Genomic DNA, 16,628 nt, shown 5'->3' on the forward strand with positions numbered 1-16,628 from the left:
GCTCTGGAGATACTGGAGCGGGCTCTGGAGATACTGGAGCGGGCTCTGGAGACACTGGAGCGGGCTCTGGAGACACTGGAGCGGGCTCTGGAGACACTGGAGCGGGCTCTGGAGACACTGGAGCCGGCTCTGGAGATACTGGAGCGGGCTCTGGAGATACTGGAGCGGGCTCTGGAGATACTGGAGCTGCTTGCTTCCTTCTCCTCCGCTTTCGGGACCCAGTTGAGGAGTGTGGGTTCCGTGTGGGGCAGGCAGGGAGTTCGCTGGAGGGGTATGCGGAGGGAGACGGAGCTTGGTAGACTGGCCGGGCTGACCGTGTTTTTGGAAGGACTGGACGAGAGGAACACTCAACATTCGGAACCTCTTGGACTAAGAATTCGGAGCAATTTAAATACAAAACTAAATTTATAGCATCAGTTAAGGAAACATAATCGTTAGGTTCAATAAAGCGAATAGTGTTCTCATCCAGTCCATCCAAAAACAGGTCGATCAACTTAGCATCCGACCAATCTGTCAAATAAGCGAGCTCTACGAACTCCTCCACATACCTCTCCAGCGAACGACCCACCTGTAGGAGCCCGATGAGTAGATCGCCAGCAGTTAGAGGTGTTGGAGGAGCAGGAGCCAGGGAGCTGGTCAAAGTCTCCATTCTTCTTGTGGAAAATCCGGTCGGTATTGGTCCGTTCTTCTGTTACGTGTGTTGGTAGAGAGAGACGAGGCAGATACGGATTTCCACAATACATATAGTTCTTTACTTAAACAAGGCAGGAACACCAACATACAACGTTAACACAACAGAGAACGGACGAGGAGTGAAGGGAGTGAGTGCAATATATGGGGAGTGCTGACAATAGAGTCCAGGTGCAGGTGAAGAGTGATGATGAGGAGCTGACGAGGGAAGTGAGTGCAGGTGATGAAACAGGAGGATCATGGGATATGGAGTCCAGGAAGACAAGGGATCTGTAACACACACTGCTGCTACTGACTTGATCATGAAACATTGTGTGATAAGGTGACAGAAAATATTATTTTCCTGCAGCTCTTAAAATCTCATTCGAAGTTTACATTATTTTGTTATAAATGCACTCACACACTCTTTTCCAAGCTCAACTTGGCACTCTGTCCTTCACAATGCTGATTCAACTCCTTTTTAACCTGATTGTAAAGCCCTTCATTTGACATATTTTTGTGGAGATAAAAGTAGGTCAGAACCCATGAACTGGAGAACACATAATATGCTGCAAACCACAGGATAAAAAATAACACTGTGAATGCAGTGAGGTAATGACCTCTTCATTGTTCCTCTAATGTATTGTGTGTTTAATACTATATATGGCAAAGTGAACAAATGGTGTAGTAATAAAAGGAAGTTGGTGACAGATTTAGCTTTTTTTTTTTTCAATAACACTATAACGCCTGTCAGCATGTGTTCATAATGGAAAAATATCAGGCAGAAAATATGTAAGAGAAAAGTTTAGGAAAGTCAACCATTCTTTCTTGTGAATAGGCTGTAATAGTGTATGCAGGCAGGCAGACTAAGACATAGAAGAGTAAGTCTACTTATCATATAATTCAAGCAGGTAACAATCCAAACAGGAAGCAAGTTAACACACACACTGAGTGTAACGATGACCTGAATAAGGAGTGCAGGAAAGGGAACTTATAATGACGGTAACCAAGGAGATAGATGAGTGATGGAAATCTGAACACATGACAATTGAAAACAAACTGAAAGTCCATGAAACCAAAACTAATTGAAGATAACTGTTCACACCCCCCTCCGGCAAGGCGTGACTTTGCGCAGTAATGAAATGATGGCATAAAGAGGGATGAAGGGGGCTTGGGAGGAGGACATGGATGAGGCGAAGGGATGGTTGTAGGATGTGGTGAAGGGATGGTGATGGCAGGACAACCAGACAAAGGGATAGTGAAGGCAGGATGATGAGACCCAGATCGTACAAGTGAAGGAAGTCCAATGGCCATACCCAGAGCTCCACAGAGTTGAAAGTCCACAGTGGAGACGAAGGTGGGATGGGCTGCCGATGTCTGTGGGACTACCAACGGAAATGAGTGCCCAGGATCCGAAGGTGCAGATGGAGGGCCGAGGACTGGGGCGATGGTGAGACTGAGGACAGAAGCAATGCTAAAGGGAGGAAGAAACCCGCTGCAGCCGTAGGAGGGTCAGAGCACAGCAGATGTCTGTGGTGCAGGTGGAGCGACAACTGACCAAGGGGGAGCCGGTGGGACTAGGGAACCTGGTAGAGCCACTAGTTCGAGGGTCCCTGGTGGAGCCAAAGGTGGGAGGAATCAGGATGGAGCCGACAGGTCAACGGGCCAAGATGGAGCGAAGAGCCACAGGATCCTCTAGCACAGGCGCTGCTGATGGTTGCTTGACCTGTGGCTTGACATCCTGGAAGGGCATTTCAAGAGATGGCGCAGGGCTGCAAGCTTCTAGCAGAGGTGGGACTTGAGGACTGAATGAGCTCCGTAATGATGTAGGTGACATGAGACTGTACATGATGAAGGTGAGTAGGGCAAAGTCCACACAAATCAAAGAAACGAGTAAATCACAGTCCATGTTGCTCATAATGCTGTCATTAAACAGCGATGAAGGTCCAACAGGGAGCAACTTAAGAAGCAAACACAAACAAGGATAATAGAACACAGCTGAAACATATGAACTAATAATAAGGTAATCAAGGACATAGATGAGTGGCGGGAATCTAAACACATGACAATTGAAAACAAACTGAAAGTCCATGAAACCAAAACTAACTGAAGATAACTGTTACATCGGCATGAAGAAGCATTTTCACACATGAATGGGCACCTCTGAGTCCAGACCTTAAAGGGTTAGTTCACCCAAAACTGAAAATTATGTCATTAATGACTCCGTTCATCTTCGGAACACAGTTTAAGATATTTTAGATTTAGTCCGAGAGCTTTCTGTCCCTCCATTGAAAATGTATGTACGGTATACTGTCCATGCCCAGAAAGGTAATAAAAACTTCATCAAAGTAGTCCATGTGACATCAGTGGGTCAGTTAGAATTTGTTGAAGCATCGAAAATACATTTTGGTCCAAAAATAACAAAAACTATGATTTTATTCAGCATTGTCTTCTCTTCTGGGTCTGTTGTCAATCCGCATTCACGACTTAAAAATGTACTTACCCAACTAGGGACCCCCAGTGAATCACACTGTTTACAGCATTGTATGTATTGTAATTAGCCAGTACACACTAGAACACATGTCTAAAAGATAAAATGTGATGAAAGGTGATATTATGAAGTACTTTGCAGAGAAAAAGTACAAGACTACAGGGAACTGGCGAGGCCAGCTGAGGTGATAGAGAACAGAGACTGCACTTTATGACAGATACGCATGCTTTCAAAGGCAAATTGACAAACAACAAGCATAGGATCATGCTTGCTTCTGCTTTTAGAGCTTTATAAAAGGAGTGTTGCTTTCTGCCTAATGGTACAGTACAGTATTTAAATAGTGTCTTCTGGTTTGGTTTGGTCTGTGGCATTTTGTTGTGTACTGCATGATTATATCACACACTTTAAAAATTGCTGGGTTAAAAACAACCCAGTTGGGTTGGGTTTAAAATGGACAAACGCAGCAATTGGTAAGGTTAAATGTTTGCCCAACATGCTGGGTAGTTTTATTTATCTCAACTATTGTTTAAAAATTACTGTTTTGCTTTGCTTGCTTAAAATGAACCCATGTTGGAAATTAACATTTATTAATATGTTTAATAAATGAACATTTGTTAATAAGTTTAATGAATAATAATTAAACAATACAAAATTATTAAATTGCTTAATAATAAATATTCACCTTGTGATTATTATTGTTGCCTCTATTAATTATATCTGATTTTTAATTTCCAACCTATTTTGGGTTCATTTTAAACTAGCCATATAGTAATTTTTAAACCAATGTTGGGTTAAATAAAACTGCGCACCACCTTGGGCAAACATTTAACTCAATTTGGGTTGTTTTTAAGCATTTTTTTAGAGTGTGGTTTTACAAATTAGCTGTTCACTATATGTAATCTATAGGCTGGGGTGATGTTGATGTTTGTCATGATTATTGTCTGCATTCATTTTCTTAAGCAAAAACAATCTATTATGAGGCACACTCCTACATTACATTGTCTAAGATTAGACAAAATATAGTAAAAATCTCAAGACTAGAAACCTATATCACATAGAAACCACACTCACTAATATCAGAAATTAAATGCCATTTATTGTTCATATTATTATTTAGATCTACATCTATCTGAAAATCTAGTTAGCATTTAAATGTTGGAGAACTGAAACTAAATCTAACATTTTCTCTCTTTCTCTCTGCCCATCCTCCTAAACCAAAGCTCATCAGAAACAAAGGAGAGATGGTTACATGCTCTTCAGTGGTAAGGAAATTCAAAAATCAAAGACTTACAGCTCAAAGTACAAGTTTTTATTCCAAATCTGAGGTATTCTTGCTGTGATATTTTGTCTATTTTATTGAATGTTCCACGCCTTTGTATTTGTGTTTTTCTTGCTTTCCCATTTCTAGCTGTTTGCTTGTAATATTGTTTTATTCTTTAGGCACACCTGCAGAGCCAGGCAGAGAGTCTTGCCAAATGCTATTCTTCTCTACGTCCTGCTGATCTGCCATGCTGATGACAACAGCTCAGCGGTACACAAATGCTTTTTGGTTTAATTTTGACCTAATCACACCCAGCCCTCAGGGAACTAAATTCACATCTCTGTTTACAAGTGGACTCAATTTGTCCTGTATCCTGAAGCTTGTTTTGTGAGTTGATGGTCAGTACTGTTGTATGTTTTCATGCTATTGGCTGTTAAGACCGTTGCTGTGGCAGTGGACGTGAGCACTACTGCAGAAAATGTGGTTCAGTATATCATGCAGCAATGCAAATTACTGGTAAGTGATCATAACAGCCTCTTGTTGTTAGTATGGTGTAACACACCAGTGTTTTTGCACATTAGATATTTACCCTTTTTAAAGCACAGTTGAGTGTTCCAAATGAGAGAGCCACATGCTTTTTCTTTGCACCCATTATGAGCTTGCATTTTGGTGGATATGACTACCTGCCCCTCTGAAGCAGTGTGATTCTATAATGTTGTGTACATCGTTCTGTTGCTTTCTGATGACCAGTAACTCTACATTGTGCCAAGTTTGTCCACTGGCATTTCCTGTGTTTGATAAGTAACTTCCTCTTTCCTGTCTCTTTTCAAAACTTAATGACCACTTCCTGTGTGCAGGGTGAAGTCTCGGACTACCAGCTGTGTGTGAACTATGAAAAAGAAGAGGAAACATACCCCCTTATTGGTAATGAGAGACACACACTCACACAGACATTTGCTTAACTATCTAAATGGGGATATTGCATAGCCTTTTATTGTATTTATGTAGTTATAAATACCTAACCCTAACATAAAACTTTCTTTTTTACAATAAAACAGCAACAACTTTATTTATTTATTTTTTACAAATGAGGATGAAATTACAAAATGAGGTTTAAGGAGACGAGATTTTGTCAGGTTTTGCTCACTTCTGGGTACAGATTTGTCCAGTAAGTAAATACACAGATATGCACAAAACAAATTAATATGTATTTTTTAATTAAATGTGAGCACAATACATCAGGTGTGTCAAACTAATTTTCATTTTTTCCAGATTAGAAAACATGTTCCATTGTTCCCAATTGATTAAATTTGTTCTCATGCAGGCAGCACGCATAACACACTCTGGAGTCAAATTTAATGTTATGCCTCTTTAATATCAGAGAAAACACATGGGAGCATGTTGAATTCACAAATTTCACCAGAAGGCTTTAGATGACATTTAAAGGAACACTCCGCTTTTTTTGAAAATATATTTTCAAAAAAAGTGGAGTGTTCCTTTAAATGTAAGATTGCTCATTGTTGTTTTATTTAGCAAGGATGCACTACACTGATCATAAGTGACAGTAAAATACATTAATAATGTTATAAAAATTATATTTCATACAAATGCTGCTCTTTTGAACTTCCTATTCATCACAAAGTCTTGATATGTAATCAAGATTTCCACAAAAATATTAAGCAGCACAGCTATTTTCAATATTGATAATAATAAATGTTTCTTAGGCACCAAATTAGCATATTAGAATGATTTTTGAAGGATTATGTGACACTGAAGATTGGAGTAATGGCTGATGAAAATTCAGCTTTGCAATCACAGAAATAAATGACATTTTCCAATGTATGAAAATAGAAACTGTAATTTTTTTTTTTTAATTTTTTTTTTACTTTATTTATGATCAAATAAATGCAGCTTGATGAGTATAAGAGACTTCACACTAAAAAGTCCTGGGTCAAAAATAACCCATAATGGGTTATTTTTGACCCAAATCCTGGGTTAAAAAGGGACCAACTAATTTCTGGGTTATTTCAACCCAGAAAAATGGGTTATTCTTTTTGACCCAACTTCTGGGTTAAATACCTGACCCAAATTTTGGGTTAAAATAACCCAAAATTGTAGTTAATATAACCCAACTTCTGGGTCAAAAGAACAACCCCAATATCTGGGTTGAAATAACCCAGAAATTAGTAGGTCCCTTTTTAACCAAAGGTCAAAGGTCAAAAATAACCTTTAAATTAAATTAAATTAAATTAAATTAAACTCTACACACTTGGACCTATTTATCTTAGGTCACACTGTAATAACATTAGACATTAGAAAAAAATAGAAAAATAAACAACTCATTCTCTCTCAAACATTTGACAACATTCAATAACTGGATTGAACTTGAGGGAAAAGATTTTTGATAGTGTCCTCTTCTAAGAGAAGAAATGCCTCCTCATCTATGTCTTCACCTGAAAGACAGAAAACAAGACAACATGAGTATTGTTAATAAGTCGAGACAATTGTGAACGACTCACTAGACACTCTTTGATTATCAAGCTAACAAATAATCACTTTTAAGGGAATGCTGTTTTTTGTTTAAAAAAAAAAAAAAAAACGTGGCCCAATTTGCTAGTTAACTAATGTGGTTCTTTTGCAGCATTACCCATTTTGTGTGAATGGTAGTCTATACTGTCCATCTTTTCTTTCATTAACAAGTGTAATAATGACATTAATGCAAAGGTGAATATCTGGCCCATTATTATGCATAACAGCTTAAAGACAAGGCACAAGTATCTTTTAACTATAAGGGTTATTATAGAGATGCATTCCCCACTTTCGAAGAAGTTGTGACTGTCACAAAATCTTGCACTGACACATTTAAGCCATATTAAAGAAAAATATTTAGGTATAGAGAGATGATATGAGGGCAGTTAAAGGGATAGTTCACCCAAAAATGAAAATTTGATGTTTATCTGCTTACCCCCAGGGCATCCAAGATGTAAGTGACTTTGTTTCTTCAGTAGAACACAAATGATGATTTTTAACTCCAACCGTTGCCGTCTGTCAGTCTTATAATGCGAATGAATGGTAACACAATTTATAAGAGTCAAAAAATATGCTTAGACAAATCCAAATTAAACCCTGCGGCTCGTGATGACACATTGATGTCCTAAGACACGAAACGATCGGTTTGTGCGGGAAACCGAAAATGATTTATATAATTTTTTACCTCTAAAACACCACTATGTCCAACTGCGTTCAGCAATCGCTTAGGTTTCTCGCACAAACTCGGGGAGTGCCCTTTTTTTAGGTCAGAGCAACTGCCCCTCAAAATTCCTGTGCACGTCCCTGCCTATAACCCAGAAAATGGTTACTCTCTGAAAAAATAACCCATAATTTTAACCCAACACAAATAACCCAGAAAATGGGTTAAAGAAATAACCCAGGAGTTTTTAGAGTGCAGGGAGTCTTGTGATTGGTTGTCAAAAAAGGCAGCCAATCAGAATTTAGCAGCCTCATCTCTGATTGGCTGGAATTGTGGCACATTGTAACGCTCTGTTGTGTTGAGCACGCGAGCCATCTGCGATTGAGAGCGCTCAGTGTGGGTATCAGGAGAGCAAGCAAGTGAAACGTTGCACACGCGAAAGAGAACATCTGCGCACATCCAAATAAACTTATTTTAAATGCAAAATTGATTTTCGTTCGCTCAAAACACTTTTTTTATTTGCGAGACGAACATTTCTCCGCAAAACTCAGGCGCATGCAAAATGCCCTTTTGCGTGCTCAAAATATGATCTTGCGCGTGCGGAATTGTGGCAGAAATGTAATTCCATAAACACCCCCCCCCCACACACACACACACGCACGCACACATTCATATATATGCAAATATGAGAAAACAGTATATGAGAAGTTTCGTTTCAGATAACTGAATCCGAATCTGTTTCTTTCTCTAGTATACATTGTAACAGGGCAAGAATTAAAGGATAATTCTCTTCAAATGCCAGCCACCAACATTCACAAATACACACAAGCTGATCCTTATTGTCTATATTAATCCGAGGTGTTAGCTCGATTTTCAGTTGGATAAAGTTGCACACTAATCCATAGATGCATCAGTGTCAGATTTATATACAGATTTTGTCCTAGTGACAGAGAAAACATAAAACTAGCTAATAACAATTTTTAAGGTCAAAAGAGGACAGTATTTTACTCTCATTCGTTTGTACACAGACATATACAGAATGAAATATGTTAGCAATAAAGTAACACAATAATATGCTTTTTGGTCCCTGCATTGTTCTTTGAGAATGAAATTTCCTGCCACATAAAACACCCATTACCTGTCTTATTTTTTGTCTCTTCTAGGCCATGAGCTACCATTCTTCATCTTGCATCATTCCCTGAGAAGTCAGCAAGACCATCTGCACATGCCCAGTGAGCCCCTGCAGGAAGCATTTAGTTCTTCCCAACAGGCAGAGGCCTCTTCCAAGACCCCTCACTTCACACTAAAAACCAGAACACGCACTCCTAGCGGTGAGTGCACTTGACTGAGTATCAAAGATATTAGCAACTTTTACTCAGTACTTGACTACATTTTTGAACAAGTATATGTACTTTTTACTCCGATATATTTTGAAGAGTCAATTTCTCGCTGCATTTTGCATGGCACCTAACTTCTGCAGCAGTTTATTTCTACAAACCCCATTCCAAAAAAGTTGGGACACTGTACAAAATGTGGAAATTTCAAATTTCAATATTTTATTCAGAATACAACATAGACAACATATCAAATGTTTAAACTGAGAAAATGTATCATTTTATGGGAAAAATAAGTTGATTTTAAATTTCATGGCATCAACACCCACATGGAAAGAACCTATATGTGGATATATGCGCATATATGAAACCTATATGCAGTGTATATGCACGTATATGCTGCATATATGCACATATATGATAATATATATGCTGCATATATGCGCATATATGCTGCATATATGCGTATATATACTGCATATATGCTGCATATATGCGTATATATGCCACATATAGGCAAAATTGAGGTGCATATATGTGCATATACAGGAAATATAGGTCTCCTGTATTGCTTCTTCATATCCACATATAAGCCCTATACATACAAGATATGTCTTCTATATAGCTAATGGCAGGATCTGGTCATTTTGTAGCTCATATCTCATTTTTGACTGTCATACATGATGCCTAGCTCATATTTTCTATTATCAAGGCAAAAACTAAGAATTAACGAAAAAAATTATGCAAGAACTTATGTATGTGCGAATGTAGCAGTTATGTATTTAGACAATTATTTTGTGATTCCTCTTGCCATGACCATATTTGGGGTTTCCTGCCGCCATGCTGACTTGGGGTGTTGACGCACTTTGCTGCTTCCCAGTCTGCATGAGACATCACAGCGGTAGGTCGCACAAAGTTTTTGCGGTGATTCAATTAAGGCCATGTTTCATGTAACAGCTGAATTCACATGATATATTTGTATGATTGTAATCCAAAACCCCTCTGTGATGTACATTCAGATGTTTTGTTGATTATTTTTCTTTACTTAAGTTACTTTTAATATCTCTCTTTCTCAGCGTTGTGCGTTGCTGCCGCATGCTGTTTGTATGCTGCACAAGTCCTCATATATTGCCATTTGTGTTATACAGAATAAAGTGAGGACCTGATGGCAAGATTTTTCGCAGTCTGTCTTTGATTACGACACAACGCAGAAAACACACCGCTACACGAACACGTGAAATTGGTCCCACATGGAAAAAACCTATATAAACATATATGTTTCAATATAGGTTTGATATAGGTTTTTAATATATGTGACATATATAAAATTGGCCGTTTTCCTATATTATGTGTACATATATGTACATATATGTGTATATATATATATATGTGTACATATATGTGTGCATATATGTACATATATGTACATATAATATAGGAAAACGGCCAATTTTATATATGTCACATATATGTAAAACCTATATCAAAACCTATATTGAAACATATATGTTTATATAGGTTTTTTCCATGTGGGCACATCTCAAAAAAGTTGGGAAAAGGCCATGTTTACCACTGTGTGGCATCCCCTCTTCTTTTTATAACAGTCTGCAAACGTCTGGGGACTGAGGAGACAAGTTGCTCAAGTTTAGGAATAGGAATGTTGTCCCATTCTTGTTTAATATAGGCTTCTAGTTGCTCAACTGTCTTAGGTCTTCTTTGTCGCATCTTCCTCTTTATGATGCGGCAAATGCTTTCTATGGGTGAAAGATCTGGACTGCAGGCTGGCCATTTCAGTACCCAGATCTTTCTTCTACGCAGCCATGATGTTGTAATTGATGCAGTATGTGGTCTGGCATTGTCATGTTGGAAAATGCAAGGTCTTCCCTGAAAGAGACGACGTCTGGATGGGAGCATATGTTGTTCTAGAACTTGGATATACCTTTCAGCATTGATGGTGCCTTTCCAGATGTGTAAGCTGCCCATGCCACACGCACTTATGCAACCCCATACCATCAGAGATGCAGGCTTCTGAACTGAGCGCTGATAACTTGGGTTGTCCTTGTCCTCTTTAGTCCGGATGACATGGCATCCCAGTTTTCCAAAAAGAACTTCACATTTTGATTCGTCTGACCACAGAACAGTTTTCCACTTTGCCACAGTCCATTTTAAATGAGGCTTGGCCCAGAGAAAATGCCTGTGCTTCTGGATCATGTTTAGATACGGCTTCTTTTTTGACCTATAGAGTTTTAGCCGGCAACGGCGAATGGCATGGTGGATTGTGTTCACTGACAATGTTTTCTGGAAGTATTCCTGAGCCCATGTTGTGATTTCCATTACAGCAGCATTCCTGTATGTGATGCAGTGCCATCTAAGGGCCCGAAGATCACGGGCATCCAGTATGGTTTTCCGGCCTTGACCCTTACACACAAGAGATTGTTCCAGATTCTCTGAATCTTTGGATGATATTATGCACTGTAGATGATGATAACTTCAAACTCTTTGCAATTTTTCTCTGAGAAACTCCTTTCTGATATTGCTCCACTATTTTTCACCGCAGCATTGGGGGAATTGTTGATCCTCTGCCCATCTTGACTTCTGAGAAACACTGCCACTCTGAGAGGCTCTTTTTATACCCAATCATGTTGCCAATTGACCTAATAAGTTGCAAATTGGTCCTCCAGCTGTTCCTTATATGTACATTTAACTTTTCCGGCCTCTTATTGCTACCTGTCCCAACTTTTTTGGAATGTGTAGCTCTCATGAAATCCAAAATAAGCCAATATTTGGCATGACATTTCAAAATGTCTCACTTTCAACATTTGATATGTTATCTATATTCTATTGTGAATAAAATATAAGTTTATGAGATTTGTAAATTATTGCATTCCTTTTTTATTCACAATTTGTACAGTGTCCCAACTTTTTTGGAATCGGGTTTGTACTAAAAAGATGTGATATTGCCATCGACAGGGCATTGAATGTGTTATATCTTGTTTGTTTTGCCTTTACTGACCTAATCTTGTCAACATGGCTACTTTACGTGAATGTGAGTGCATTAACAGGTAGTTGCTGCAGCCAGTGATGAGGCTGAAACAGCACGTCCAGTGCAAGTGGGCTTTGACTATTTCATTTTACTTAACTCTGTTTTATTTATCCATTATTTTGAAGAGAACCTTTTGAATGATATTGGTTTATTTATGCTCTTTTTGAGCACTTGAGATTAAGTGAGACTTGAGTGTTTGTAGACGTTTAAGAGGCTTTTGTGTTGACCTTGATTTATTTCAATTTTAAGGTGTTCAGTTTTATTTTGATTTTAAAAAATAAGCTTGATTGCTCTCCTCACAAATCAACTGTTTCATGCTATTTTTCACTGATATGTGTCTTGGAGGTGTTGAGGACTAGTTCATGTTTCAGCATAGTAAGAGTAGTGGCTTCTATGATGTTCTCCACAGTGTGTGGCTGACCAGAGGTCATTAGTTAAACAATTTTTCAAATTTAAATTGTAAAACCGATTTTTACTGCATTTTCTCCATTGAAAGAGAATTTGTGTAATGCTGTGGAATGGAATTAAACATGCATTTAAAATGTGTTAAATAAAGTTGTGAGTACTACATTCTCATTGGCAGTGTTGAGGAAAGATACTAATGCATTACAATATTGCGTTACTCCCTAAAAAGTAACTTATTGCATTACTTTTTATGGAAAGTATAATAATTTCAAATAATAATTTCACTTTTCACACCAAAAGTGAAATGATCCTTCGATGATGCAGCACACAATGCCTCTGCACCTTGCTCCTAATTTCTCTCAACATGGAGGGTTGTATTATGGCAAGGGACCTGGATAATGGATAGGGGGCGCTGACCCAAAAAAGGTTGAGAACCACTGGTCTAGTTCCTTTTGTGCCTGTCTGAGTTTTTGTTAGTTTCTATGGTTACGCATTAGTTAATCATTCTGTTCAGCTGTTCCTGTTTAGTTCCCTTATTTACTCTGTGTGTTTATACTCCTTGTTTAGTTCAGTTCTTTGTCAGTGTTTATGGTTGTGTTTGCTACTTCTTCATGTGATTCTTTGTGGATTTAATAAAGACTTTACTTGTTACTTCTCTTCTTTGTTATGCATGTGTATAAGCCAGTAACAGATTTGAAATGCATTACTTTACTAGTTACTTGAAAAAAGTAATCTGATTCGTAACTCGCATTACTTGTAATGCATTACCCCCAACGCTGCTTATTGCTGAATCCTAGATGTTTAATAAATTAGAAGGGTCAGGGGATGTGTAGGCCTTTGTGATTGATAAATGGTTCAAGTCTGCTGAGGTCTGCAGGTACAGATTCAGTGTGCAGTCACATAGGCTATATCTTACAAACTGTTAGTTTATGAGTCAAATTTGGAGTCGCATTATGTGTTGGTCATGTACACTCTGTTCAAAACTTTGGGGTCAGTTAAACATCAAGGATGCATAAAAGGCAGTTTACAGTATTACTATTTCAAAGCAGTGCTGTTCTTTTGAACCTATTTATCAAAGAATACTTAAAATATCAGTTTCTACAGAAACATGAAGCAGCACGACTGTTTTCAAAGAAATGTTTCTTGAGCACCAAATCGGCATATTAGAATGATTTCTGAAGGGATCATGTGACACCGAAGACTGGAGTAATGATGCTGAAAATTCAGCTTTGCCATGACAGCAGTAAATAACATTTTAAAATATATTAAAATAGAAAAGAGTAGAAAATAGTTATTTTAAGCTAATTTTAAGTAACAACATTTGCCTAATATTATTATATTTTTGATCAAATAAATGTGAGCATAAGAAATTTCTTTCAAAAACATCAAACATTCTTACAGACCTCAATCTTTTGAACAGTAGTCAACTGTAGGTGGATCCTATCATACAGAAAAGTTAAAATTCCAGGCACTCATATAGATTTTTATCTTTTAAAAAGCCTTAATTTGCAGGGCTGGGCTACATATTAAAAAACACCAAAGTGTACTGGTGAAAAAATATTTAGATAGACCTAGTGTTTTTATATTTAAAAAAATGTCTTCTCAGTGGTTCCCACACTAGTGTGACAACATACCTACTCACAAAAGATCATCTTGTGTATTAAATGAAATATTCACTAGGAAAAAGTTTGACTTTTCCCAGTACCCTATAAGTAATGATGGCAGCTCCTGGCGCTGCTATTTAAGCTCATATTGTACTCCAGTGCTCATGGCCATATTCTGATATGCTTGAATATTTACTCTGACAGTCTGTGTCCTGTTTCTCATAAAATGCAGATCCCAGTGGCACAAAGCAGAAAGGATGTTCACGTCCCAGTTTGTTTATAGTACAGCCTGAGCTGAATTCATAGAAGAGAACACAAGCACAGTGTTGTACAGCACAAGGTTTACTGGAACTTTAACAGACCTGTTTTCACAGTAGGCGAACATGTCCACCTTCACAGTCCTTCAGAGAGATGGTAGAATCCTTTTTTTCCAGAACACACTCAAAAGTTTCCATGATCACAGATGTAAGAGGTTGTTGAGCCAGATGGTTGTTGATGTCTTACTACCTGTGTTTTATAAAAAAGATTTCAGATCAGCTCTGAGAAAAACATCTTCAGGATTTTTCACATCTTAGAAATCCAATTACTTTGAAAAAATATTAGATGAGGAGCAGAGGTCAGGGAAGTGTAATTTGTTAATATACTCTGCTTTGTCTCTGAAGTATTTCTAAACATGCTTACGCACATAAAAGCAATGAAATTTTCCCTTATGTAAATGTCACAAACTAATTTTTTCATTGATTTTTTATTAGACTTATGAAAAGATATAGTTTATATAGATTTTCTATTATTATTATTCCCCTTTAAATCCTCGCGTTCACCGCCCCAAGCTCGCGACTCTATAATGCATTGAATAAACAAAGTTCACACAGCTAATATAACCCTCAAAATGGATCTTTACAAAATGTTCGTCATGCATGCTGCATGCATGCATCAGATCATGTGAGTATAGTATTTATTTGGATGTTTACATTTGATTCTGAATGAGTTTAAGGATATGCTCCGTGGCTAACGGGGCTAAATCTAACATTACACACTGTTGGAGAGATTTATAAATAATGAAGTTGTGTTTATGAATTATACAGACTGCAAGTGTTTAAAAATGAAAATAACGACGGCTCTTGTCTCTGTGAATACAGTAAGATGCGATGGTAACTTTAACCACATTCAACAGTACATCAGCAACATGCTACTGAAACATTTAGAAAGACAATTTACAAATATCACTAAAAATATCATGATATCATGGATCATGTCAGTTATTATTGCTCCATCTGCCATTTTTCTCTATTGTCCTTGCTTGCTTACCTGCATAACGTCTAATGATTCAGCTGTGCACAGATCCAGACGTTAATACTGGCTGCCCTTGTCTAATGCTTGAACATGGGCTGGCATATGCAAATATTGGGGACGTACATATTAATGATCCTGACTGTTGAGATTTGCCTGTTCTTCAGAGGTCTTTTAAACAAATGAGATTTACACAAGAAGGAGGAAACAATGTATGAGACTCACTGCATGTCATTTCCATGTACTGAACTCTTGTTATTCAACTATGCCAAGGTAAATTCAATTTTTGATTCTAGGGCACCTTTAACTTAATTATATTAAGTCTTATTTACTAATATTAAAAGTCTTTTAATATTAAAAGTCTACCTTACTTATTTTAAGCCACAGTTAATCGAGCCATTTAAGTTTTGTTAACTTAAAGGTGCCCTAGAATCAGAATTTGAATTTACCTCGGCATAGTTAAATAACAAGAGTTCAGTACATGGAAAAGACATACATTGAGTTTCAAACCCCATTGTTTCCTCCTTCTTATGTAAATCTCATTTGTTTAAAAGACTTCCAGAAAACACTCGGATCTCGACATAACACTGACTGTTACGTAACAGTCGGGATCATTAATATGTATGACCCCAATATTTGCATAATGCCAGCCCATTCGACGCATTAGACAAGGAAAGGCAGTATTAATGGCTGGATCTGTGCACAGAAAAGGTAAGCAAGCAAGAACAACAGTGAAAAATGGCAGATGGAGCAATAATAACTGACATGATCCATGATATCATGATATTTTTAATGATATTTGTAAATTGTCTTTCTAAATGTTTCATTAGCATGTTGCTAATATACTGTTAAATGTGGTTAAAGTTACCATCGTTTCTTACTGTATTCACGGAGACAAGAGTCGTTGCTATTTTCATTTTTAAACACGTGCAGTCTGTATAATGCATAAACACAACTTCATTCTTCATAAATCTCTCCAACAGTGTGTAATGTTAGCTTTAGCCACAGAGCATAGCCTCAAACTCACACAGAATCAAACGTAACCATCTAAATAAATACTTTACTCACATAATTCGAAGCATGCATACAGCATGCATGACGAACATCTTGTAAAGATCCATTTGAGGGTTATATTAGCTGTGTGAACTTTGTTAATGCGATGTATATATAGTCGAGAGCTTGTGGGGCAGAGGGAGCGCATCTCTTAAAGGGGCCGTGCTGAAAAAATCAGTGCATAGTTAATGATGCCCCAAAATAGGCAGCTAAAAAAATTAATGAAAAAAGATCTATGGGGTATTTTGAGCTGAAACTTCACAGACACATTCAGGGGACACCTAGGGC

At 37.7% G+C, this 16,628-nt stretch overlaps 1 protein-coding gene across 2 annotated transcripts in view; it reads left to right on the forward strand.

Annotated features, from left to right (window-relative positions):
• arhgap20b (Rho GTPase activating protein 20b) overlaps positions 1 to 16,628 on the forward strand; it is a 79,904-nt gene that overhangs the window by 20,074 nt on the left and 43,202 nt on the right. For both annotated transcript variants that reach the window (XM_048187321.1, XM_048187320.1), the window contains 5 exons: positions 4,381 to 4,422; positions 4,601 to 4,691; positions 4,860 to 4,937; positions 5,279 to 5,345; positions 8,775 to 8,942. In XM_048187321.1, coding sequence (XP_048043278.1) covers positions 4,381 to 4,422; positions 4,601 to 4,691; positions 4,860 to 4,937; positions 5,279 to 5,345; positions 8,775 to 8,942 — 446 coding nt within the window. The remainder of the gene's footprint in view (positions 1 to 4,380; positions 4,423 to 4,600; positions 4,692 to 4,859; positions 4,938 to 5,278; positions 5,346 to 8,774; positions 8,943 to 16,628) is intronic.

This window comes from Megalobrama amblycephala, linkage group LG4 (genome assembly GCF_018812025.1).
Source record: "Megalobrama amblycephala isolate DHTTF-2021 linkage group LG4, ASM1881202v1, whole genome shotgun sequence".
Taxonomy (NCBI): Eukaryota; Metazoa; Chordata; class Actinopteri; order Cypriniformes; family Xenocyprididae; genus Megalobrama; species Megalobrama amblycephala.